The 27,011-nt window shown below is 48.4% G+C and overlaps 1 protein-coding gene across 7 annotated transcripts in view; it reads left to right on the forward strand.

Annotated features, from left to right (window-relative positions):
- SH3RF2 (SH3 domain containing ring finger 2) overlaps window positions 1-27,011 on the forward strand; it is a 125,562-nt gene that overhangs the window by 86,100 nt on the left and 12,451 nt on the right. For 2 of the 7 annotated variants that reach the window (XM_059174944.1, XM_059174945.1), the window contains exons 6-10: window positions 6,925-7,016; window positions 8,272-8,442; window positions 15,093-15,346; window positions 18,602-18,960; window positions 21,798-22,106. In XM_059174944.1, coding sequence (XP_059030927.1) covers window positions 6,925-7,016; window positions 8,272-8,442; window positions 15,093-15,346; window positions 18,602-18,960; window positions 21,798-22,073 — 1,152 coding nt within the window. In that variant the 3' untranslated portion in view covers window positions 22,074-22,106. Of the gene's footprint in view, window positions 1-6,924; window positions 7,017-8,271; window positions 8,443-15,092; window positions 15,347-18,601; window positions 18,961-21,797; window positions 22,667-27,011 lie in introns of all 7 variants that reach the window. The other 5 variants (XR_009353946.1, XM_059174949.1, XM_059174946.1 and 2 more) reach the window with 5 other exon arrangements.

The following is a 27,011-nucleotide window of genomic DNA, read 5'->3' on the forward strand; positions in this document are numbered from 1 at the left end:
GGAATGATGAACACCCATTTCAGCACTGTAATTATGGGGGGCGGGGGACAGGGATCTGATTATGGAGGAATATGCAGGAGGCCTCTCAGTACAGTATTCAGTTTCTATTTTTATTGTCTCTTATGCTGGATGGTCTGTATACAGGTGTTAGTTTTATTAGTCTTTCAGTGATACATAAAATTATATATACTTCTTTGTATGCAGAATATATTTATCATTTAAAATTTCCCTAACAAAGGAAAATAGCAGAGCAGAGATTGAGGCTGGGGGGTCTGCAAAGATCAGGGGAGGCAGAAAGTGAGTGTGACCTGCTCAGAGAGCTGAGAAAAGACCCAAGGCTGAAGGAGGTGAGGAAGTGAGGGGGAACGTAGGAAGGTGAAGCAGGAGCCAGATCACAGGGAATATTCGAGGCTTTGATGACTACCTAGGAGACATAAACTCAGTAGTCTTCACGGGTACTTTGCTGACCTATTTGTACTTGAGAAGTTGGGTTTGTTGTTTTTTTTGTTTTGTTTTGTTTTGTTTTGAGGTACACCTAAAGGGACCTGCTGCCAAGTCATAAATGAGTTCTCTTTTTCAGACAGTGTTTTTACTCACAGGACAAATAAACAGCACTGGGAGCCCACTCCTTGCTCATCAGGCTGAGCTGGCTCTGACAAAGACTGAGATGGAAAGGAAGAGCAGTCTGGCAGAAGGGGCCCTGATTCTGTTGGGACCTTGGTTCTGCCAGAGAAGGAAGAGGAAAAATAAAAAATAACACTATTCTGCCAGCCTTCAGATCTGTTCCATATTACATGCGGCACTGGACCGGATGGTAGTCATCATGAACGTAACCTATCTGTGAGCATATAAACAGAACGCTGATTATGGCAGGATGTTTTTTTCCTACCACCTGTATAGGACACCTTTAGCCATATTGAAATACAGAAATGGTAAGTGTTGGGGCGCCTGAGTGGCGCAGTTGGTGAAGTGTCCGACTCTTGGTTTCAGCTCAGGTCATGATCTCAGGGTCATGAGAGCAAGCCCCACCTTGGGCTCCACACTCAGTACAGAGTCTGCTTGAGATTTTCTCTCCCTCCCTCTCATGGTCTATCTGTCTCTCTCTCTCTCTCTCAACTACATAAATAAATCTTTAAAAAAAAAAAAAGTGTTAACATTGGTGTCCTACAGAAAGGGCTCTAACTCTGGGGTTCTTGCTTCCAATGTCCATCTGACCACCGATCTGACCACAGAATCATGTAAACTTCTTATCTCCGTTTCCTCATTGGTCATTCTCCCGTCATGGGAGAATGACCATGAGGATGGTGTAGAAGTTAGCACTGGAATTTCACAGCATGAGAGTGAGATACCTCTTGGAGCTCAAAGCAGGGTTCTCCTGGCAGCACCCAGACCTCCTTTAACCCTACCCGACCCCAGCACACCTCATGCTCATAGAATTATGGATTTTTCTGCCTTGTTTGTTGCATTAACCTCAGTGCTAGGACCAAATAGGGTCCACACATTGCAATTGCTGAATGCAGCTCTTAAGACTCTTTTAATCTATACAAGAGAATGAGTTTTTCAACTTTATAAAGTTGGATAGTCAACTCCAGATTATCCATCGTGGTGGGTACAGACACTGTCATATAATACCTAATTTTGTCTCTAAAATGCAGCCTTCTCCTAACCCTGAGTGAATTCCATGGGTTTGAAGCCCTTGGTAGCTCCTAGGCATACAGAGATGCAGGATACAACGGGCTCCAGAGTAGTTCCTGCTCTTGAGGAAGACAGTCACCCCATGCCCCCTAAGTTACCGAAAGGCATGAGCCCTACAGGAAATAGCTGAGCACCACAGTGTGGGCTGGAGGAAGACAGCAAACAGACATTTTGGAGAGTTGGGGACATTCTTCTCCAGAAATTCTTCTGGTTGCTTCTTCCCATCCCCCCACCACATGCCTGGGTCCTGCTTTCAGTTCAAACCTGCAGAGCTGTCGCATAAAAGGAGATCAATGCTCCACCCATCCGATCCCCACCCCCACAGCAGCTAATCTCCTTCCTGATTGAAATAAGTGGCATTTGTTGAGCTCTTACACTGTGCTCAATAATTTATATGGATTACTTTTGTTAATCCTCATAACAACTCTGAGACAGCTGCCATTGTTGCTCCCATTTTACAGATGAGAACATGGATGACCCACAGAATTGTGTCACTTGCCCCAATCACAAACCCTGGCAAATGCTAGAAGCACACGCCTGAATACTAAGCTAGACCTGCGCTCCAGACTCCTGAGCCACGTTCTGCGTACCTCGTGTGGCCGCTGGTACAGACACCGGGCCCACAGTATGTTGCAGGAGCTCTGTGCCGGACTCCGTGCCTGCTTCCTCCCTCATGTAACACCTCAAGACCCAGAAAAGCCCAGAAACACACAGCTATGCATTCTTCTGCTACTGATAAAGGCTTCTTCTAAATGAGTCATTTCCTTCAAAAAAAGGAAAAAAATGTTTTTAGATTGTAGCAGAAATATCCACCCCACCCTCAGATATGCACCCTCTGTCTGACCCTGCTCAAGCCCACAAACGCTATGTCAGGAAGCCCCAGTTGCTGGAAGACCTCACGTCCGGCCTCAGGTCCCCTGTGGCTTGGGGACCTGAGGTCACAACTGACCCCAGGCAACCACCCCACAGCAGCCCGGTCACTCAGTCTTGTGACAGGGACACACTTGCCACCTCAGAAGCTGGTCATCTGCCTGGTTGTCACGATTTACCTGGTGGGACCTTCATTTCTGTTTTATTCTCTCTGTCCTCCTTCCTAGCCAGTTTCTCTCTTCTCCGTTTTTATGTTGCTGTCTTTTCCTGTCACTTCATTTGTTCATTCGTTTGTTTGTTCGTTCATTCATTCATTCATTCATTTTTCTTTGGACCTTATTGAGATTGTGTCTGATCCCTAGGTTTCCATTCTTGATTTCTCTCCTATTCAGGTGGCCCTCTGCCATGAGGGTCACTTGCTAGCTGTTCATCAATAAGCTGAGCACCCCTGTCCCCTCCTCTGACCAGCCCCAGGGCTTAGGCTGGATCAAGCTCAGGCTGCTTGAATTTTCCTGCCAACTAGATAATATTTGTCTTGTGTTTTATCAGCTTTATCAAGCTATAGTCACATACAATAAAGTTCAACTATTTTAAGGATACAGTTCAGTGACTTTTGGCAAAGGTATAAAGGCATGTGATGATTACAAAAATCAAAACACAACACAGTTTGATCACCCCAGGAAGTTCTCTCGTTTCCCTTTGCAGTCAGTCCTCTCCCCTCACCTCTGACCTCTGGCAGCGCTCCATTTTTTGTGACTATAATTTGGGCATTCTTAAGAATGTCATATGTAGTCTTATGTGTCCTGCTTCTTTTCCTTAAGATGATATTAAGATTTACCCACACCATTGCGTGCGTGGCCCAGGAATATTCCATTGTGATTGTAACACAGTTCGTTCTTTTACCAGTTGATTGGCATTGGGTTGTTTCCAGTCTGGGGCTAAAATGAATAAAGTCACTGAGCACATTTAAGTACAAATCTTTGTACAGACATGTGTTTTCATTTTACTTTGATAACTACTTGTGAGTAGGATTGCTGAGTAGTATGATAAGTGTATATTTAACTTTATAACAAATGGCCAACTTGTTTTCCAATGCGGTGGCGCCATTTTACATTCCCACCAGCAGTATATGAGTTAAAGCTGCTCCACATTCTCACCAACACTTGGTATAGTCAGTCTTTTTATTTATTTATTTTTTTTAAGATTTTATTTATTTATTTGTCAGGGAGAGAGAGAGAGAGAGCACAGGCAGACAGAATGGCAGGCAGAGGCAGAGGGAGAAGCAGGCTCCCTGCCGAGCAAGGAGCCCGATGTGGGACTCCATCCCAGGACGCTGGGATCATGACCTGAGCCAAAGTCTCAGCCGCTTAACCAACTGAGCCACCCAGGCATCCCATAGTCAGTCTTTTTAATTCTAGACATTCTCATAGGTGTATAGTGGTATCTCATGGTAGTTTTACCTCACATTTTCCTCATAATTGCTGATGTTGAGCATCTTTTCAAGTCCTACTTGGCTACTCCATATATCTTCTTTTGTGGCGTCTTTATACATTTTTAGATTGAGTTGTTTGCTGCCTTAATGGGTGGTAAGAGTTTTTCTGATATTTTTTCATCTGCCTTTTCTTTCTTCCTTCCTTCTCTAGCCTTCTGGCTCTACTTCTTTCTCCCACTGGGTCCCTGTCCCAGTTCTTGAGAAACACACCCCTGCCCCCAGAGTTGTCCATGATCTCCCCTTCCCTCCTTTCTTCTTTGCCTCTTTCCTCCTTGTCCTCACATGCTCTCCCTTCTCCGCCAGGACACCTCAAAACCTGAGAATTTGGCCTCAGTTCCCATTCCATATCAGAAAGCATTCCATCACAAGCCCGCTGATCACAGTCCTGCCTAGGTTTAGAGTTCCAAAAAGGAAGAGCCCCCCCACCCCCCGGATGAAGACTTAGGGAAGTAAAAAGTCATGGAGGGATGGCTTTGCATTCTGGCATCTTCCTCCTCCCTAAATGATTAATCATGTTTACAGATAGAAGGGCTTTTTACTCAAACACAACACTTGAAAGTCATGGGTGTGAAGTGAAGTGCATCCTGCTTATTAATCAGTGGTCCAGCCATCTCCAAGAACACAAGATTAATTGTTCGCATAACAAGGCTCTCCCTTGGCACATCTCCCAGGCCCAGCAGGGATTTATCTTGCCTTGTCACAGGGAAGGAGCAGCCTAGCCCAAAGCTGGCAACTTGTCTTCTCTGTTTAAGAGAACTGGTGTGACAGTATTTGATTGCAAAGCTCAGAGCACTTTACGCAGTATTAGCGCTGGATAGGAGTAACTATGGAATTTTTTAAAGAGTTTACTTAGATATACTTCACCTGCCATACAATTCAGCCATTTTAAAGTGCACAATTTAGTGTTTTTTAATATATTCATGGATATGTACAACCATTACCACAACTCTACAACAGTTCGTCACCTCCAGAAGCAACTGTGTACTCATTAACTACCACCCCCTCATCTACTCTCTGTCTCTATAGATTTTGTCTATGCTAGATATTTTATGTAAGTAGAATTATATAATGTGATCTTTGGTATCTGGATTTTTTCCCTTAGCATAAAGTTTTTGCGATTTATCCATGTTCTAATGTGTATCGATACTTCATTCCTTTTATGGCTGAATAATATCCCATCGTGCATACACCACATCCATTCATTGATCGATGGACATTTGGGTCATTTCCACCTTTTGGCTATTGTGAGCGATGCTGCTCTAAACATCAATGTATAAGTTTTTATGTGGTACAGTTTCATGTCTCCTGGGTATGTACTAGGCATGGACTTGCTTGGTCTAATGCTAATTCTGTTTAATCATTTGAGGAACCACCAGACTGTTTTCCAAAGGAGTAACACTGTATTACATTCCTTCCCACCAACAACTATATGAAATGTTCTCTCCAACCCTTGTTCTTATCTGACTGAAATGTTTTTCTCATCCTATAACCGTATCCTCAAACTGTCAAACATACATACATAGCACACATATATTTAGACAATCGTCAACAAAGGATACACATAAAACTACCAAGTCATGCATACTGCTGCATACCTCTGGAGCTCATGCACATACACATAGACTCTCATACAGACATTTACAATCACAGGTATAGGCACACACAGTGCACATGCATATCCACCCTCAGACTCACATGTGTGAACACAGTCAGACACACAACAGACTAGTGCTGTCGCACAAGTGAGTACAATTGTCATGGGTTGTGAACAAACATCCATGCAGAACCAGAGACATGTGCACTCAATAATGCTTTCCTTCTTGCCCAAACACACATAAACAAACAAGAGTTGTACCTGAAAAGCATGGTCCCAAAAAGGCACACATACTATAGTTACCCTCAGGGGGGCTAACCAAAGGTAGACTGAACGTATTTACTCTGGGTGACATAGAGATGGTTGAGATTACATCAGTCTTTGGTCTACTGAGTAGGAATACCTTCTTATTCATTTAGTTGTACTTTAACTACAAGTACATACTGAACACATAGAAAAGACCAGGATGAACAAGATCGAGTCCCTGCCCTCGTGGAACTTACAGTCTGGTAGCAGGGGCAGTTACCTCTGTGAGAAGTGCCAAGAAGGAAGCAAGCAAGGACATAGGTCACACAGGCAGGGTGCCAAGAGGGTAGTTTCTGGGTGTGTCTAGCACTGTCGCTCCCTCTTTCATCCTGGCAAAGTGAACTCTATTCAGATTCACCTTCCGTAAGTCACTGGATAAACTGGTGTGTCTGTGTGTGCACTAGTAAGAGTGTGGGCTCAGGACCTAGATTACCTTGGAGTAAAATTTGATTTCTTACTAATTGGGTGATCTTTCCCTGACTTTCTCATCCAAAATTAGGGATGATAATAGTACCTTTAGTAAGGATTAAAATAGCTGGTACTTGGAAAGCACTTAAAAGTGCCTGGCCAGAGTTCTGTCCTCATTAGCAACCATCATGTCTTCTGAGAGTACGTTTCCGTAGAGCGGCTGAGTGTACTGGGAGGGGGTGGGAAGAAGTGGGCGGGGGGGAGATCAAGGAGCCTGGCAATGCCCCATTGGCGGGAAATTGGATGAGTCTTCATCTTCTGCCATATCTAAGCAGTCTTTTGGAAAGCAGCCCCGGCAGGCCAGCCCGGCAGGCCATAAACCAGTCTAGCCCCACCCTGCTCTGCCCACAGCCCCAAACCACAGCGAAGATGCACGCTGGGTGGCACTGGGCATGGCTCGTGGTTTTCAGCTGTGTCAGGCCTTTCGGCAGCAGCTCTGCTGTGGGCCTGGCTTGTGGCATTCACTGGTTCTGCTTGACTGTCTTTTCTGTCTATGTAGGTCAGCGCTTACCACCCTGTACCTGCCTCCCTGGGACATTCCACAGCCATCGTCAGTGTGCCTGGCTCCCAGCAACACCTCCCAGCAAACATGTGAGTAACAAGCTCAGCCCTTCACCGGAGGGGTCCTCCTGGCCATCCCCGTGCCGCCAAGCATCACCACTCCCAAACCAGCCCATTCAGAGAGACTAGAGCTCCCCTTCCTTCATATCCTTCAATGGAAATAATGCTGAAAAACCCACACTGGCAAACTTCATCTACCTAGCTCATTATTTTATAAGAGTAGAAAGATACCAGAAGCGTATACACGAAAACACTGCTGGGAGGTTGGAGAGTGAGCAACTACTGACTTCCTTTAGATTCAGAATGTTGGGTCATAATTAGATACTGCTTTAGGATCAGCGGAAAATACAGCATCTTAGAGGGGGACAGCCTTGAGGATGAGAACACCCCCCCAGCACCTTTGATAAAACCTTCCAGTGTCTCATACCCCTTGGAGTCCAGAAGGAATTCTTGATGTCCAGCCTGAGACCATACTCTATTAACCTGAATCTGGCAAGCCAACGTGGCTTCTTTTTAATGCTTTTACTCGGCAGATGTTCTCACTTTCATAGCCTCGCTAGTGTCTTCACCTCCCAACTCATACCTAGGTGTTATTTAGTTGCCTGGCTCCTGTGCAGACTGTAGAGTGAAAGTCACTGCTCTATCCCAGGGACATCTTGCATTATCCTAAGCCCTTTCCCCTCCAGCCCGCCGTGCAGCCAGGATTCCACTGTGTGCTCACAAACAAAACCACCTCCTACCTTCTAATTCCCAATGCCCATCCATGTCCCTGCCTATATTAAGCTAGCTCCTTGGGCCATTCCTGGGGGTCAAGCGTGTTCTCACTCTTAGGAGAGGGAGTGGATCAGAGAGGCTTGTGCCCTCTCCTTTCCCTTAATTTGTGGCTACAGTCATTTTCTTGGGTGGTAATTCTGAGCGGTATGAAAAAGCACCCTGAGCAGAGCTGTCACTTCTAGGTTTGAGACCCGGCTCTGCCACTAATTGCTGGTCACCAACTCCTGTCTCTTTCTTAGGCCGGCCTCCCCATAGTCAAAATGCTTCGGTAGCCTAGCTTAGTGATTCCCAGCCGTGTGGCACTCTGTGGAGGACACGAGAGTCAGGGAGGGCAGGGATGTGGGCCCCTCCATGGCTGCTTCCCTATCACACTTCCATCCCGAAGAAGAAGTTTGTTATCGCTGATGCAGGGGATGGGGTCCCTGAGGTTCCGTTTCCCTTTGCCCTCTCCTGGTTCCATGTCCCTCTACCAGGCACGCTCGCCTTCTTCACCAGTTCCCTGTCTCCCCAGGTTTGTAGCCCTGCACTCCTACTCAGCCCATGGCCCGGACGAGCTGGACCTGCAGAAGGGAGAAGGCATCAGGGTCCTGGGCAAGTACCCGGATGGCTGGCTCAGGGGCGTCTCCTTGGTCACTGGCAGGGTCGGCATCTTCCCCAACAACTATGTCATCCCCATTTTCAGGTGTGTCCCTTCTGTTCTCAGGCAACAGAGGTCGGGTCACCAAGCCCAGGAGTCATCTGTGGGTTGCATCAATGAAGGACTCAGTGCTCCTTCAGAGTGTGGGCCAAGAAGTAGCTCTAGTAACCCCCTAACACTTTATTTTCTTTAATAGTAACAAGTTATTTTTTTATAGCTCTTCACATTTTACAAGCACTTTCTCAACGTTTACCTCATTGCCTGTGCCCAAGAGTCCTTCTCATAAGGTAGATAGTATTTTCCAGATGAGGAAAGCACTATACATAGTTAAGCTCCAGAACGGGATTTCAGGTTTTCTACTGTATAAACCCCCCAAATCCTATCCACATCCCACCCCTTGATACTCACATCTAATCAAACAATGGGAACCTGCAACCATCAGAAGACCCTCAGAGCATCTCGGGAAACTTCCTCGGACACTAGGCCAGTAGGCAAGTTTCTGTGACTCAGTCCACCACCTGTCCAGCCACACCCCAGGCCACAGGCGGGTTACCCGAGAGGTCTGAGGCCCTCACGGTCTTCCCAACCTTTTCCATTCTCCGGCACACCTGACACTTCTGCTTTGGCTGCTCGGACCGTGACAGATGCGCTGGGTCCCAGCACCGCCCTTGGCTCATCCTCCCTCCACGCCACGCCAGGCCGGGCACAGCGTGTCACAAGGCAGTGAGGCCATCACCACACACCAAATGCTGGCTTTATGACATACCTCTGAGCAAAGTAATAACCCATTGTACTCTCTGGGGGTCCCACCTGGAGTCATATGTCCAGTTTGGGGGACCTTCATGTAGGTGGGGCCCGGTGTCCGGAGGAAGGCAACAAGGATGGTGAGGAGATAGAAAAGTATGCCGCAGGAGAAACTGATAGAGAAACTAGGGTTAAGCTGTAGAAGGCAAGGGTCAGAGGGACCATAACAGGCTGTGTAGATAGGAAATCTGTTTCCTGAGGGGGCAGTGAACACAGTGGATGCAACTTAGAAGGTTTCGGTTCCGTAAAGGCTACACTTTCTAAGGCGTAGATTTTTTTCAATAAGGTTGGCTAGTGAGGCGGGAGACCCTTTCTCGGAAGAGTATGGGGAAACTCTGGGTTTCCTTAGATCTAGGTTTATATAAAATGATTTCTTCACATAACAGAAGGTTGGAGGAGAAGTCATTTCCTTCAATGGAAAGTTCTTGGAATTTGTTAGAAAGTTACAAAATCTCCATTGGCAAACTGTGTCTTTAACTGATGCTTTAGTTCATTCATTCAACAAATATTTAATGGGCACAAACTATGTATCAGGCACCTTTCTAGGCACTGGAGAAACACCAGTGAACAAAATACACAAAATCTCTGCCCACTGGAGCTTATATTCTACTGGGACAGACAGACAATAAACAAGATATATAAGTAACATATACGGTGTGTTAACGGTAAGGGCTAAGAAGAAAAATCAGAAAAGCAGGATAGAATTTGTGGTGGGGATGGAGGTGGTGATTAAAATTTTAATATGTTGGTCAGGAATGGCCTTACTGAGAAGGAAGAAGGAAGAAAATGAGGCAGGTATATTCCACACCACGGGAATAGCTAGGACAATTGCCCCGAAGTAGGAGTATGCCGGATCTGAAGGCCAGTAGGACTGGATCCGAACTAGTGAGGGGGGACGTGGGCCAGATCATCTAGAATTTCCAAAGTCATAATGAGGAATTCGGCTTTCATGCGGTCACAGGGTTTTGAGCATAAAAGTGACATGATCTAACTTATATTTTAAGCAGAATCCCTCTAGTTGCTGGCTTGAGAGTAAACTATAGAAAGGAAACATGGAAGCACAGAGACTAATTAAAAGGATATTATAATATTGTGGGGGAAAGGTGAGGGTGAGTTGAACCAAGGTGTCAGCCATGGAGGTAGGGAGAAGTGGTTAAATTCTGGGTACACTTTGAAGGTAGTCATAGCAGCACTTTGAAGGTAGTCATAGGCAGGATTTTCTGACAAATGAAATATTGGGTGGGAAAGAATAGAGGAGTCAAGGTGAGTCCTCATTTTTTTGCCCTGAGTAACTGGAAAATGGAGTTGCCTTTTATTGAGATATTCTGGAAAACTGAGAGGAACTGGTTCTGAGAGGTGGGGGGGCGGGGGGTGAGCAGAAGCTCAGGTGGCAGCAGATTAAGTCTTAGATTCCTGTTAGTAATCCCAGTAGAGGTGTTGGCAAATGGTTGAGTACACAAGTCCAGCATTTTAAGGAAGGAGGTCTGGGGTTGAGATGGTATTTAAAGCCCTGGGACTAGATGAAATCATCACGGTAGGATCAGTTGCACTGGAGAGAATGATGGTGAGCCAGAAACTAAAATCTTCCTGAAATGAGGGGAGAGGTTGAGAGAGGAAAGGGTGACAAGGTAGAGTGGCAGGTGATAGAGTCTGGTACTACCAAGCAAAGCTGACGGGGTGGAGGAGGGGATGGCCTAGAGGAGCCAATGAAGAGCAAGGAGGATACCTACCCTAACTTATGACTGTTTCCTCCATGACCATGTCTACTACTATAGTGGGGGTTTGCTTATGTATCAGGCCTTAGCCCAAAGTCCTGGTAATTCTACTGGAAAAAAAAAATCCTTTAGAATCCCAGTGACCATATAATTTGTCACCTAAACTAGGACACATTTAAGAAAAAAAAGAGAGACACACACACTTTTAATACACCAGGAAAGCAGGTGTAAACTGAGACTATCCTCGGAGAAGCTGAACAAATAGTTACCGTAACTAGAATGCATGTAGGACTCTATTCCAGTGGGTTCCAAGACTCCAGCTTCCCTTTCCCTCCTCCTTGGCTTTTCTCCTAGGTACATATATTGTGTCCTTAGGCAAGTCCTGAACATCTAGACTTGCCTGCTCCAGGATGGCGGCAGCATGTCAGACAGTGGATGAAACGTCAGCCATAGGTTGCCATTGAGTCTGTCTCCCTTCTCGAGTTCATAGAATCCTGAACATGTGTGTACAGAGGTGCTACTTACATGGAAGGGTGTGTTTGCTTCTAGGGAACCAGCATTTCTAAGCAAGTCCCAGCCAGAGTATATTCTCTGGAGGGCTCTTAGGTGACAGAGGATCAGTGCTTTCTAGAGTGAAGTTCTCCTTGACGGCCCCCTGATGCAAAGAAAGGTCCCGTCATCACTGATCTTAGACATGGGTGACATACACCCAATTTGTCTACCTAGAAGCAGCTCACCCTTGTCTGTGACCACCCTTTCCATTGTGGGAGGTTTAGCTCCTTCTGCCTCTCAGGGCTGAATGATGTTGTCCTTTGTCAACTCAGTCTCCACAATTTTTGGCAGGTTGTGTTAGGACTAAGGGATTGAATTGCGTGGACAAGGCCCCTTTCTGCTCCTTGGCTCTGTATATGTGTAAGGCTTTCCCCCCATCTTTGTTTCTGTTTGCAGTGATGCTTCTCACTGCCGCCAGCCCCCTTGGTTAAGGTTAGGGTGAACCCTAGAAGAGCCAGCATTCTAAAGTGTGAGGTACCCCCGTTATTTGCTCTTATTAGCCTTAGTCCTTATATTCATTAAAGAATATAGTTTGGGGACTAATTATAGAAAGACTAGAGCTGACCAAAATGGATGGGTTTTCACTTCAAATTCAGCAAGTGAGCCTTTTAATTACTGAGAGGGGAAGAGACTGCTGTGCTGTCCAGAGCTCTGGCCCTCTCTCCACCCACCTGTCTAGCCAGGTTGATCACAACTAAGTGTCTGCCACCATGACATACTTCCTGAGATTCTGCAGGCAGCCATTGGCTCAGGCTGTGCAGAATGTCAATCAAGTTTCCACCCAAACCCCTTCCTAATAGCATCAACATCTTTGGGGTTTCCTCCTCCATGCATAGTCTTGGTGGAGGCAGAAGTTCCTCCCTTTTCAGAGGCTCAGGAAACCCAACTCCCCCTCCTCCTCCTCCTGCTGCTGCTCTTCCTCCTTCTCCCCTCCCGCCCCTTCCCTCTATCACCCCAGCTGAGGAACAGGCTCAGCCAATCTGATGTTCCCTCTTGGGGCTTAGAACCTTGAACCAGAGAGGAAAGAACATGGGTGTAGGTGAAGACCATCCATGACAAGATCCCGAGCAGCACCATCTGATCAGAACACCTGCCTCAGATGCCTGCTGTGGGGCTCTCGGCAGCCTCCCTCGGATCTGGTTTCAGTGGACTCTCTGCCCCTCCCGTCCTCCCAACACATTTCCTTCTACCCAGTAGCCAGGATGTTTGTTTCTTGCAGCCTACACCACACACATATGCCCTCCTGGTGCCTTATGGATGGAGAAAAGCAATACAGGGGCCTACCCTCATTTCTCTTATCAGTCCACACAGAACTCTACAACAATGGCCAAGGCGCAAGCTGCCACCTTACCAGGAGGCTGCTGCTAGTGGTTAGCACAGCAGAGCTGCTGTTTGGAATGCTTCTCTGAATATGGGCTGAGCTCTTACAGGCTCCTATCACAGAGACGAGAGGGGCACAGACCTGCACACTCAAAGCAGCACAGTGGAGCAAGTCAAAGGCAACATACACTCCTCCCCGCTAAACTCAGAGAGTCTTTCTGGGAAACAAGGATCAGAACGTTTGCAGGTCTGAGGTATCATGGGGGCTATTACTATATGTTCGCAAAGTACTTTGATATTAGAAGAAAGAGCTGGCCAAGTGCTGAGCTTTTTGCCAAAAGACAGAGGGATTCAGTATGGGATGGGGAACTTGGGATGTAGGAGTTTCTGGACTCTGGCCTAGTGCTGGGCTCAGAAAAATGAGGTCGTAGCTTGGTCTGTAAACAGTTGTTCAAAGGAGAGACTTGTGGGCCAAGGCTGGCTTGGGTCTAATGAACCGTGTTCTGTCCTCATTGCTGTATCTGCTACTGCTGCTGCTGGGAACAGTTCTGGAAACTGTCTTTCCTACTGCCAGCCCATTTTACAAGATCCAGCATCTTGAGGCCTCCATTCAAAAGACAGGCAGATTCAGCCCTTTGCCATGGAGGCCAGTGCTGGGGATTTTTCTCCACTGCTCTGCCCTCAGCTCCAGAATATAGTCTGAGCGGGCAGCCCATTCCCTTCACTGACCATGTCCCCAGGGACCTGAGGCAGGGTTTTGGCCGTGGGTAGGAGGCCCCTCACAGCAAGCAGCATTCCCCGGCATCTGGCTGCATCTGTTTCGTGGGCAGAGTGGCCTGCTGAAGGACTCCTCACCTATCTTCGTACAACTGGCTGGCTCATTGTTGGGCTCCATATCGCTTTTCTAGGCAAAAGGAAGGGAGAAGAGGAGGAGGAGAAATAAGGGGAAGTTCCCCAAAGAGAAAGCTTCGGACGCTAATGGGAAGGCCACCAGGCAGGGCACCTCTGAGCCAGGACTGTGGGCGAGTCGGTCATTCCCGGGGAGTTCACAGGTTATTTCACCCACTGAATGACAAGCTGATCCATGGGCTACTCAGTAGGGGCTGTGATCTTGGAGTAGGATTCATAAAAGGGTAGGAAGGGCGTGTAAAATGAGAGCCATTCCCCATGGGGTTCAGGGAGTACCAAGTGGGAAACAGTTGACAAAGATTGCTGTTTGAAGAATACTATTCTTCAAACTCAGAGCCCAAGGCTGAGAAGTTAGGCTCTTCAGAAAGCAAGTGTAGGGCCTTACCCCCAGCTTTAGATTGTTGCTTTCAAGCAGGATGCAGGGTTTTCCTTGCTACCTAAACAATGAAGGCTCCAAGCAGCCAGGACGGGGCGTGCTCAGTGGTAGACAGTGGTACCATTCAGTGGTAGAGCAAAGGGCCAGTGGGTTCAGATCTCAGGTCTAGTAGCTACTTGGCCAAGTAACTAGAAGTCTCCGTTTTCTCACCTAGAAAATAATGGCACTAATAGTACCTACCTCAGATGGCTGTTGTAAAGAACCAAGGGCTAATGTGGGCAAAGCACTGCCCAATGCCCAGTGTACAGTAAGTGCTCAACATGTGTCAGCCCAAATGATTGGCATCAGTGCCGAAAGCATCATGCAAGCCATTCAACAAACACTTGTTAATAAGCAATGTCTGCAGAACGCAAGGATATAAAATCTCTGCCTTCAAGGAGTTTAGCACCCAGTGGGAAAGTCACTGAACAAATAAGAAATCAGAACTGTGGGGCACCTGGCTGGCTCAGCTGGTTAAGCATCCGACTCTTGGTTTCTGCTCAGATCATGATCTCAGGATCATGGGATCGAACCCCATGTTGGGTTCTTCCCTCAGTGCAGAGTCTGCTTATCCTTCTCCCTCTGCTCTCCAGCCACACCCCCAAACTGTCAAGTAAATAAATAAGAAATCAGAACTACAAAGTTGAACACATACTAGATCTTATGCTCTGAACTCATAGAGTCAGGAGTGATCAGAGCTGGAGTGGAGAAGGACAAAATTCAACTCTTCCTATTCCATCAGGGCCTCAATATGAGACCCTGTCCCTGGCCTCAGCACTCCCACATGGAGACCCAGCTGTAGGAGGTGAGGCCTAACATAGTTAAGCCTGTGTGGTTGATAAAGGGAGTATTTAGGGGTCGGAAGAGGTTGGAAAGAGGCCACATTCAGTATATGGTTGAGAGCTGAGAGGTTTTTGAAATAGGACTCTTGACTGAGCATTTTCTTTATTTCTTCTTTTCGAAATGCTTGCACCAATCAGAAAGACATCTAGTTTTCCAGATTCTCGGAGTCCTGGTCTCTACACCACATGGACATTATCCAACTCCTCTGTGTCCTCCCAAGGCAGCATTTCAGAAGGTGATCCCCGGCAGAACCGGCCCTTCAAGTCCGTCTTTGTGCCCACCGCCGTAGTCAGCCCTGTGAGGAGCACGGCCAGCCCGGGGACTGTCAGACAGGGCTCTCTTCGGAAATCCGGGCGGAGCAGCATGAGAAAGAGTAAGTGGTGGCAGAGAGGTACGTGTCTAGAGCTAAGTGAGGGGGGGACTGGACTCTGGGGTAGGCAGAGCGCCTTTTGCAAAAACAAGATCTTGGCTAGAAAACAAGCCTCTGTAAAGGGAGTTTTTCATTCCCAAATAATGACTGGTATTACTGGAAGAAGCCAGACCGACTTAAGGTCACTGCCCTGAGTCACTCCCCACCTGTGTACTGAATGGCTGGGATGATAGCGGCCCTGAGTGCCAACATAGAACTAGAACACAGCCAAGGTGGAGACTGGCTCTAGCTAAGACAAAACAAGCAAAGTCCCTGCTGGATCATGCTTCTCAAACGATGTTCCAGGGAACCCCTTAGGGTGCCAAAAGGGAAACATGGGAGGGACGGGGTGAGGGTTGAGGAGGGGAGGAGGCAAAGAGGATGAAGGAGCCAATTCTCAAAGCCCCTAAATCTTGCTTATTTAACTAATATACACAGACAAGGTTTAAAAATATATATATTGTATAAAAATAAGCCCTCCGACCCTTCACCCCTGTCCCAAGTGCTCTTCCATGTACATAAATAGTAGCTTCTACTCATACCTGCTGTGCTGTTCTGCACTTTTTATTTTTCCCTGTAAAACATGCACATTGCTCACATGGCAATATTTTTCTCTGTCAATATTTTGAACTTCTGCAGAAGACTTCATTTTCAGGGATTTTAAAAAGTGTTTGAAACCCATTGCTCTACAAAACATGAAGGTTCTGTAATTTGCATATCTTTCTGGAAGATCATGAACCACACAAAGTAGATTTGATTTACTCTACATCCTCCGATTTAAACTGGGCTCTGCAATCTCTCTGGCTATCTTAAAAGAAAAAGATGATTAAATATGAAAGTGCAGGATGACGAGTCAGAGCAAGAAGGTAACATGTGGGACAGTATGCCACCCAGCAGAGTGTGCCAAGAAAATTAAAACAAATGTCTCAGCCCCACTCTCTCCCAGTGCTTTCATCTGACCACCTGCTTGACCACCGTTCCCACTCTGCCACCTCTACCACATACCTCCTTCTCCCCCTCTCCTGCCCTTCCTCCAGGGTCCCCCCTCCCCCCCCACAAACCCATACTCAACAATCCCACCACAGAAGCCTTGGGCAAGTGACTGGACCTCTTCAGTCTTCAGTTTTCCCATTTGTAAAATGGAAATAAAAATAGTACCTACCTCATCAGGGTTATCGTGCGGATTTAATCAAATAATTCATATAAGACTGATGGCACGGTCCCTGTCACACAGTGAGTCTCGGGAAATCCTGTTTGTATAAGATGGTCATCATCTCAGTACCATTATTGCTACGACGACGACACAGGTCGACTTTGGTCCATCCACTGTGCGAACTGACACAGTGTTGACATGTTCACACTCGGTCTAGACCACTTAGGAGGCGGACACAGGAATTGTGCCCTGCTGGCAGTTGCTCACATTTCTCTTCACACACTCCTCCTCTGCCTTGGCAGAGATCTTGACTGGCTTGGAGTTTTGACTGCTTGCCTTGTATGCACATGTCATAAGAAAGCACTCAATCTCTCGGAAATCAGGAGCCAACAAGATAAATAGATGAGGCATAAACCCCATTTTTTACACATTTCCAGGAGCCTAAGGACATGTGTGCCCAGGGCTGCTTTGACTTTCTCAGGTCCGGGAGGCTTTCTGTCTCTCCTTTCCCAAGGTGAGGCTGGTCAAGCTATCAGTCTCCCCACAGCAAAGAGAAATGACAGGAGAATTGACTGTGCGCCTCATAGGGCTGTCAGTGGAAAAATAAATGTCTACATTGAAAGGGCAGACTTGTGTAAATGGCGCCCGGCTTGCTCACCGCAGCTGAGAGCACTGGCTGCGTTGAGTGAGCGTTCTGCTTTTCATGTTCACATCCTGCCTGACAAAGAGTCACTATGCAGAACATGGCCTTGGCTCAGACCCTCTGTGCTGGACACAGATGACTCTAATTCACACACATGTCCACAGGCTATCACAAAGGACTCACATCTCTGACCGGATGCTGGGTCTAACCTAAATGCTCCCAGCATTTAAGTCTGACCTAAATGCTGGGAGACCCTTATGGAGAAGCAGACGGCAATGCTACTCAGGGATGTGCCTCCTGTCGTCCCACCCCGAGAGTGCACTGAAGTCCTGATTGTTCCCTGGTCACATGCAGGCATATGCCCAAGGGCTGGAGGTCTCTGGTCTTCCAGAGAATATGCGGGAAAGGAATGACTTCCTGTTACTGAGGGAGGAACATCTCAGTTCACGAAACAAAACAAAATAAAACTCAAGGAAGGGATAAAATCACACTCCTGGACTTGGCATTTTTAGGGCTTGCTATCGTTTACCCAAAAATAACGAGAGCTAACAAACATGAGGCATTAATTATGTGCTAGGCACTGTGGGAACACCCTGCACACATCATATGATGTAAGCCTCCTAGCAGCCCCATGAGACCCTGCTGTCACCTCCGGTTTACATCTGAGGGGCTGAGACGCCAGAAGGGGATGGGGCTGACTTGTCCCAGGCTTCCTGGGAGTAAGTCTGATTCCAGAACATCTTGTCGTGGGACTTTGTAAAGCTCATCCACACACAGCCCAAACCTTTCCGAATTTGCTTCTGTGTGGTGTCAGCATTTGCCTGCACACACCCTCCCTGAATTCTACTTACCCTTCCTCCCTGCAGCCTCCACCCCAACAGAAGCCACCCCACTACCACATGCCTACAGCTTCTTCAGGTAGCTGGTCAGAGACCCCTCCTATCCTCTCTGCTTCCCTGTCTGTCTCCCTCACATCCCTTCCAATTGACTGACTCTTTCTGTCCCTTTTTTGCTGTCTCTGTCTTCCATTTCCTCTTTGGTTTGCATGCCCCTGTTGCTTCTCACTGTGAAGCTGTCTCTTTAGGTTTGTCTTCTTCACTTTCCAACCGCTAGTCCTGAAGTGAGAGAGTGGGAGTGCATGTGTGTGCGTGTGTGTGAGGGAGAGAGGCGGCAAATGGAAGTAATGTACCTTCTGACGGTGCCCCCCCTCCCCCACCACCACCCAACACTGGGCGAGCCAGTTACTTCCTGCCAGCATCAGCCAACAGCACTAAAAAAAGAATAAGGTCACCTTTGAAAGACCCTGAGAGAATGTGAGCACACTCAAATGGGGAGAGCACTTAGCTATTCTGGGATATCAGGACACTTGGCTTACACAACCCCAACCCAACCTGCTGTCAGCGGCCCCTGATGCTGATATCTGTGTCATATCATTCCTCAGATGGATCCCTACAGAGACCCGTCCAGTCAGGGATCCCTGCCCTTGTGGTGGGCTCCCTCAGACGCAATCCCACCATGGTTGTACGGCCTCAGCAGTTCCAGTTCTGCCAGCCGCAGGGGGTCCCCTCCTCCCCCTCAACGGTGGTGGCAGAAGTGGGACCTAAGCCCACTCCCACTGGGGAGCCTGCCCTCACATGCGTCAGTAGGGGCAGTGACACCAGGATCCGCTCCGCAGCCAGTTCCCTCATCATGGAAGGCAAGGAAATCCCCATCAAGAGTGAGCCTCTACCTAAACCACCTGCGTCTGCCCCACCATCGATCCTGGTGAAACCAGAAAACCCAAGAAATGGCACCGAAAAGGTAGGAGTGAAGTGACATAAGGGGGTGGGGGGCTTATATAACCTATATATAGGGATATATATAGGGATATATAGGTTATAGCCCTAACTTTTCACAGCGTCCTAACTCCTGAATTCTGTTTTAGCGGACAAGGAATCAAAATCGCAGCCTCAAAACAACCCTCACACAGTAACACCCCACACACACACAGGCACAGCCCCTCAGCCCCCTTGTACCCTCTGCAGATGTCCTACTGGATCTCCTTTATGTTTCCCGAATATTTCTTCCATAGTCCTTTCGAGGCCCACAGATGAGTTGGAAAAAACATGGCTTTGGCATCAGACACATCTTGATTTGAATTCCAGGTCAGCTGCTTGCTATCTGGTGACTTAGCCAAAACACGGCACCTTTCCAAGACTCTTTTTGCCTAATCTGTGTAATAGCAGTTGAGAATAGGAACGACCTCACAGGCTTGGTGTGGAAATGAAACAAGAGGAGACGTGTTAAGTGCTTACACAGGCGTTCGTGGTATGGAAGAGGCACCGGAGACCCCAGAGAATTCAAGTGATTCATCAAGGTCACAGCAAATTATCATGACTCCCAACAACTTTGTGACCTCTATGACAGAGGGTCAGATCTTTTAACTTCTAGTCGAGGGCTTTTCCCACTAGAGACAGGAGTTTTTGTATCTCTCAATAGAATATCCTTGAGTCGGGAGGGACAATGAGATACAGGAAGTGACAGTGAGAAAATTAGGTGATTGTTACCTTTTAGTTTATTGGCTATCACCACTGTCATCACCATCACCACAAAACCAGCACCATTCCCCATTCCCCTCCAAAAGGAAAGAGGATTTGGTCTCCTTCTCTTTGTTAAGCATTTACTGAATGCTAACAACCTAGTAGGCCCTGTGCTGAGGACTTGACGTGTCTCATCTCCTTTAATCCTGACAGTAAGTAACCCTCTGTAGTAGATACTATTCTCAACAACCCTCTGTAATAGGTATTATTATCGTCATCCTCATTTTATTATTTTTTTAAATATTTTTATTTATTTATTTGACAGCCAGAGATCACAAGTAGGCAGAGAGGCAGGCAGAGAGAGAGGAGGAAGCAGGCTCCCCTGCAGAGAGCTCGATGTGGGGCTCTATCCCAGGACCCTGAGATCATGACCTGAGCCGAAGGCAGAGGCTTAACCCACTGAGCCACCCAGGCACCCCCATCATCCTCATTTTAAAATGAAGACATGGAGGGTTAAAGAGTTAGAGGATGTTACTCAAAGGCACACAGCTGACACATGGGGGTATCTGGGGTAGATTCCAGATCTCATAGAAAAACTCATGCTCTTCATGCTAAGCTATCAGCTTGTAAGGAAAGGCATTTGGAAAAAGTTAGTGTTGACGGATGTGAATGTTGGGAGCTCCTTTTCAGAATTTTAGTATCTGAATAATTCCATTTTCCAGGCCCCAGTTTCCCTTTACGCCAGGCTGTTTGATACGGCCCTCAAACTATCAGCATTTAAGAGGTGCTCAGACCTCTGCAAGATATGGTGGGGGTCAAAAGTATGAAGAAACTTGCATTCTCAGTGGGGGACACTAGGCCCGATTTCATGGAAAACAAATTATTCTTAAGCAGTAGCAGAAAACCCTGAGAAGCCTTAAATCAGAGGTGTGCTAGAGCAAATACCTGTGGGTGCAAGATAGAGATGGAACAGGCATGGAGAGGTGAAACAGGGAGGGAGAGAAGGGGCTTGGGCCACAGGAGACCGGGGCTCCCATGGATATGGGGCCTGCTAGTCAGCTCCAGGCAGATACTGTCCATATAGGAGACAGGCCTCAGTGCACCAGATCTTTGATTTTTTAAGAGACATATCGAATACCCAACTTTTGTAGCAACATGGACGGGACTGGAAGAGATGATGCTGAGTGAAATAAGTCAAGCAGAGAGAGTCAATTATCATATGGTTTCACTTATTTGTGGAGCATAACAAATAACATGGAGGACATGGGGAGTTAGAGAGAAGGGGGTTGGGGTAAATTGGAAGGGGAGGTGAATCATGAGAGACTATGGACTCTGAAAATCAATCTGAGGGGTTTGAAGTGGCGGGGGCGGTGGGAGGTCGGGGTACCAGGTGGTGGGTATTGGAGCACTGGGTGTGGTGAAAAAATAATGATACTGTTATGCTGAAAATAAAAAAAAAAAAAATTTTAAAAAGAGAGACATATGGAATTCGAATTTTTAAATACCATCACCCCATTTTATGTGTTGGCCCCTAAATCAAACTCTCAAACATTCTGCAGACAAAAGTCAGCCAGCAGGTGTCCAGGTTGCTAACTCTGCTCCATGCATATAAGGCCATTATGAAACTTAGGAGTTGGAGTCAGCAGGGGGAGTGGAGGGTACCCCAAAGAAGGGGTGGGCCCTGAGAAAGGCCTTACTGGCAGCTGGAGAGGACAGAGGAAAGGCAAACCTCTGGAAGGAAAGGCTTTCTGGAAGGGACCACAGCTTCTTGCCTCAGCCCTTTGCTCAAGGGGTTGCCTCTCCTGTTTCTCTTAGGTAATTTCTCATCATTCTTCAGCTCTCAGTTTAAATAGCTCTGCCTCCGGGAAGCCTTCTGTGGCCACCCCATCCCAGCTGCAGTGCGAGGGGCTCCATACCTCCCCTAACATCTGCCACCTCTACCTCCACGGCACGATGCAGAGTAGACCCTCATAGTGGACACAAGTATTTACTGAATGAGTACAGAAATGAGGCATTTTAAGGAGGGACAAGCGTTGAGAAACAGCAGGAGTCGAGTCCCAGGGAAACCAGCACAGCTCCCACCTCACCCGGGTCCCTCCGCTCTGCTTTCTCTTGCAGCAAGTCAAAACCGTGAGATTTCAGAACTACAGCCCTCCTCCCGCCAAACAGTACACCTCCCATCCCACCGCAGGAAAGCCTGAACAGCCCACCACCCCGAAGGGTTCCCAGCCAGAAGCAGCCCCCTCGGGCCCAGAGATGAACATCCTATTCGCCCACCGAAGCGGCTGCCATTCCGGACAGCAGACAGACCTCCGAAGGAAGTCAAGTTTGGGCAAGACCGTGACCCCGGTGTCCGCCACTTCGGCCACACAGACCGTGTTTCCCAGCAAATGAATCTACGGGTGGCTTTTCCCAGACCCCAAAGAGGTGAATTGCCTTTAAATACAGTCTGCCTCCACTGATAGCGCCCTGCCATTCTTTGGCTACTCAAGCCTGGGTCCTTGTTCTGCTCATGTTACCTCTGGGAAAGGAAAAGTGGGCGCAGGGAGTCCTGCCCTGGGTAGGAAGATGAAGCATGTGGCCTTGCAAACGTAACAATTTGAGGCAGCAAGGCTACTACTCAGATCCAGGAGTGGGAGACGGACCTGCCCACCCTTTTCCCTGAATGGAGTGGGCAGCCTCATCCCCTGTGTTCTGTGTAGAATTTCTACGGTGCCCTAAAAGGGACTTCAGCCAGGGGTGTCACAATGGTGGGAATGTTGGCATTGTTTCTTTGACCTCATCACCGTGTTCTCAACAAGCATCCGAACAGCCTCTGGGGCCTTTACACTGGCTGCTAGTGGCTGCCATGTTGTTCCCTCCACTGAGTCTTAATCCTGGCTGTGAAGGGGACATTCTGGGAAGGGTGTGAGATGGATATCTGATCATTCTGAGAATCCTCGAAAACCAAAGGGAGTCAGCTTCCTGGATTTGGTCCAAACAAGAAGGTCAGAGAGAAAGCTATGATCATACTTTCAACTTCTGAATCTGTTTTCCCACGTACAATCCTACACGATAGCTGAGCAGGAAGCACAGGGCTGTGGACAGGGGGCTGCATGGAACTCTGGCTATTTCATTCATCCTGGCTCCAGGCTGACATCCCCGGGAAACACAGCATGCTTCAAGACAGCTGTGTAGGGGGTTGAGGTTAGACATATATTGCATTTGCATTACAAACTTCTTTACTTCCTCTGAAGTCTCTTGGTTTGGGGCACTCTAGCTGTTTCACTGGGCCATGGTATAAGGCAGCGAGGTCAGGAAGATGCTAGTGCAAGGCCGGAGCGGGGACACTGCATGGAGGACAGCGGCCGGGACAGAGACGAGGCAAAGGAAGATGGAGAGGGAAGGGAGGAGCAAGAGAGGAGGGCGGTAGAGTGTGGGGAGTGGGTGTGAGCGAGAAAGACACAGATGGGGGAGGCAGAGGGGAATGTCGGGCAAGAAGCAGAAAGGGAGAGTGGCTCTGACACTCCTGACAAGTGGGGCCTGAAGGATGGAGCCTGCAAAACCAGGCGACCCCGCCGAGGGGGGGCCGGAGGGAGGCATCCTTGACTTGTCAGAAGAACACCCTCGGTGAGTTTAGCCATGAGTTCAGTCATTCTGCTCTACCCCCCAGAGCACAGATACGTGATACCACCAGCCACGCAAATATTTAGACTCTGCCTCTGTAGCAGCGGGACCCGTTAGTGTTAAGTATTGCGGCTGACAAGCAGGTTGTAGGGGAGTAATGGAGACACAGTCCTTGCCTTCCACATGGAACAGAAAAGTCTTCCAGTTGTCCACTGTCTTTATAGGGTAACCTTTCTCAGAAGTGTCAACAATCCGAAAGGCTTGCCACCCCCATTCCAGACTCTTCACTAATGCCCAGCATCACACACACTCCCTCCCAAACCAAAGCCCGTCTCTGTGGAGCCATATGAGGCTTGGAAAGGAGAAGAGAGTGTGATTTCTGAACTCACTGGCCCTTCCGATCATTGCTTCCACCACCACGTTTTGGACAGTCCCCGTGTGCTGGGCACCACAATGAGGACAGCAGATGCGTCCTCTCCTATAATGTCTGCTATTACGTCCTAAGGCAACTGTAATTGTCCCCAGGACAAAGCCAGGGAAACCAAGGCACAAAGGGTAGCCGCAGATGGTAGCAGAGTGGGTTTGACAGCTGCCCACACCCCAAGCTCAAGCTCTCTGACGTCAAAGCCCAACATGGGACTGTGCTTTATGAATGAAGAGAGCGACCCTGACCTAGGCCACTGATCCCCAGCCGCAGGGAATAGCGTAATGGATGCCGATGCCGCCTCGGCCACATGCAGACTGAGTTCAGATCCCCATTTACCGCGTGCTAGCCGAGTGATGTTGGGCAAGTTACTTAACCTCTCTGAGCCAATCTCACTGATAACAGCGGAATGATACTAGTGCCAGTCTCATTGGGCTAGCGTGAGGATTAACTGTCATTGTATTATCAAGTGACATAGTACACACCTCACACATATCAGACTTGAATGTCTTTAAGGGAGCACGTCACTGAAATTCCGGGTGAGGAAGTCTAAAGCAAGGCCATGTCCGGGGCGGTGGTGCTAAAATAAATGAGTATGGCCCTGTCATAGAGGTCAGAGCACAGGGTAGGCTGAGTCCTAAAGGATGAATAGGAGTCAGAGAGAAAAAGGGCTTGGGGAAGGCATTCCAAGCAAAGAAAGCAGCACTTAGCACTTGCAGTAATCAAGCCAAGTTCTCCTATATGTAGAGGAATCCACTCCTTTGTGGAGCATTCAAGGGATCCCAGGTAGACTGAGTACCTCATGTTTGAAGACAAGTCAAGCTGTGAGAACTCCATCCCTCGCCTAAGACTCAGAGTCACTAGAAAGGTGCCCCTTTCACCTCGTGATTCGACCCTGGCATCTGAGCACTACGAAAGGTGCTGAGGGCAGGCTCTGATTGGGGCTGGGGTCAGGAGGGCATCTGAGAGGTGGTGGGGGGGCACAGCATAGAGCCATACATTTTTGTTGTTCTTTTTAAAGATTTGATTTATTTGAGAGTGAGAGAGAGCATAAGCAGCAGGGGGGCAGAGAAAGAGGTTGAAGCAGACTCCCTGCCGAGCAGGGAGTCCGATGTGGGGCTCAATCCCAGGACCCTGGGATCATGACCTGAGCCAAAAGCAGATGCTTAGCCGACCAAGCCACCCAGGCAGCCAGGCTACAGCCATACTTGAGGAACTGGTTTCCTTAAGCAGCATCAGGACCCTCACCTAGGGCTTCCTTTCTCGAGTGGGACCAGCACCACCTCCTTTGCCCTCCACCACCCACAGACAGGGCTTTTGGAGCAGCAAGAGTATAAAGCAGTGCCCCGCCTAGGAGTTGGTGAGATGCAGGACTGACCCAGTAAATGCAGGGCTCCCTGACTTCCAACTTCCGGTGAAAATGTGGAAGGTCCGTCCATCCCAGGCCTGCCGTTTCAGAACAGCAGCGATCCAGCAGGGCTGGGTCAGGGGCAAGCTGTAGTTAGGTGGACATGCGTTCTTCCACTTGCCACACCATCCCCCCCAAGCCTGCTTTGCTCACTCACATAACCACCATGTGAATGAAGCATCTTCTCCTGGAATCTCTGCGCTGGACATCATTTCTGTCTCCAGGGATGCCTTGAAAGTTAGAGCTAGACCCTGAGAGATCCTCATCCAGGCACTCGGGTCTCATGAGTGTAGCAAGCTTAGTCTGGGCCTAACAGGGTGTCAGTCAACAGTCTTTTTTTTTTTTTTTTAAGATTTTATTTATTTATTTGACAGACAGAGATCACCAGTAGGCAGAGATGCAGGCAGAGAGAGAGAGAGAGAGAGAGAGAGAGGAGGAAGCAGGCTCCCTGCAGAGCAGCGAGCCTGGTGTGGGGCTCCATCCCAGGACCCTGGGATCATGACCTGAGCCGAAGGCAGAGGCTTTAACCCACTGAGCCACCGGGGCGCCCCTGGTCAACAGTCTTGAGGTGGGATCTAGGCATCTGTGTTGTCAGCATACTCCCCAAGTGATTCTGATGTCTAAGAACAAATCTAACTTTCTCGTCTCGTACAGTAGGCCGGGAACGTAGCCACACTGGGTGCCGATATACGAACAATGCCTGTAGTGCTAGGCAAACAGTGAGTGCTCGGAGCTCCCACTCCTCCCCGCAGCCCTTTCTCCACATTCTCCCCATCACTCTACCCTCCAGCAGCCTAAGAGCTCAGGCCCGGTGCAGCTGAGACCTTCAGCAGTAAAGCTCTTCTTCGTTCTCACTGGCTAGTGCCTGCGCCATGGTAATGGCTAAATATCTTGACTATTACTCTGTAGTAGAGAATGACGCCCAGAGAGGTCCCTCAGAGATGAAGAGCTCTGCTATTAAGCCCAGCACTCTCCCAGCCCGTGTCCCAGCCACTGTCCAGCCCTTGATAATCACTTTCATCGGGCCCTTGGCTTAGGAAAGGAGAGGACTTAGAAGGTGGACAGTTCCTTGCTCAGTGGTCTCTGTGTTCCTTTAGCAAACATTTTCACAGGTTCAAGCAATGCCCTTAGCTTCCCGGCTCCTCTAGCATCAAGTAAACAGGTATGGAAGTTGCTTGTTTCAGTAAGATGAGCAGGCATGATCCTCGCCCTCTCACCCGCCTCTGCCCACACAGACCAGCCTCCCAGCCCCTGGATATCCTTCCTGGGATGTGCACCACTGGGACTGGCGGCAGAGGGAAGTCCTATCAAGGCTGTCTGCTGGCAGCAAGTGCTGAGCGAGCTCAGCTAAGCTGGGGCCAGCAGCTGCTCCCACGGGCGCTCCTCTTGTTTGCGTCTGGACGGTAAAGACCCCAGGTCTGCCCTGGGCCGAGCATAGGGAGTGTGAGCACTTCCAGCAACCTCTCAGGTGACCATGAATGACAGTCACTCGGGGAGAGTGTTGGGCAGGCAGAATAGAAGAGTTAACTCCGAAGAACCTTGCAGCAGCAGCTCGGTGTCCCTACGAATAAATCTTGCAAGGACATATTGCTTGAAATAGAACAATATTAAATGATCAAGCCATCTGTTTGCCAGGCCATAGTGTTGTGTCCTAGACCAGAGCAGAAACAAAATGTTCTCTGGAAGGCCTTCTGCCTGCTGACCGTCACTTCCACAAACAGAATGCAGCCAAGGTGGGATCAAAGGTGATGGGGGCGGGGGGCATTGAGGAGCCTTCCACATCCGTCCATCCATCCGTCCGATACCAGTTATACCGCACCCACTCTGGATCAGGCTCCATGAGAGACTGGGGGGGCTCAGTGGTTCACAGGAGAGAGAAAACACATATGGGCCT

The sequence above is a fragment of the Mustela lutreola genome, chromosome 5 (assembly GCF_030435805.1).
Source record: "Mustela lutreola isolate mMusLut2 chromosome 5, mMusLut2.pri, whole genome shotgun sequence".
Lineage (NCBI taxonomy): Eukaryota > Metazoa > Chordata > Mammalia > Carnivora > Mustelidae > Mustela > Mustela lutreola.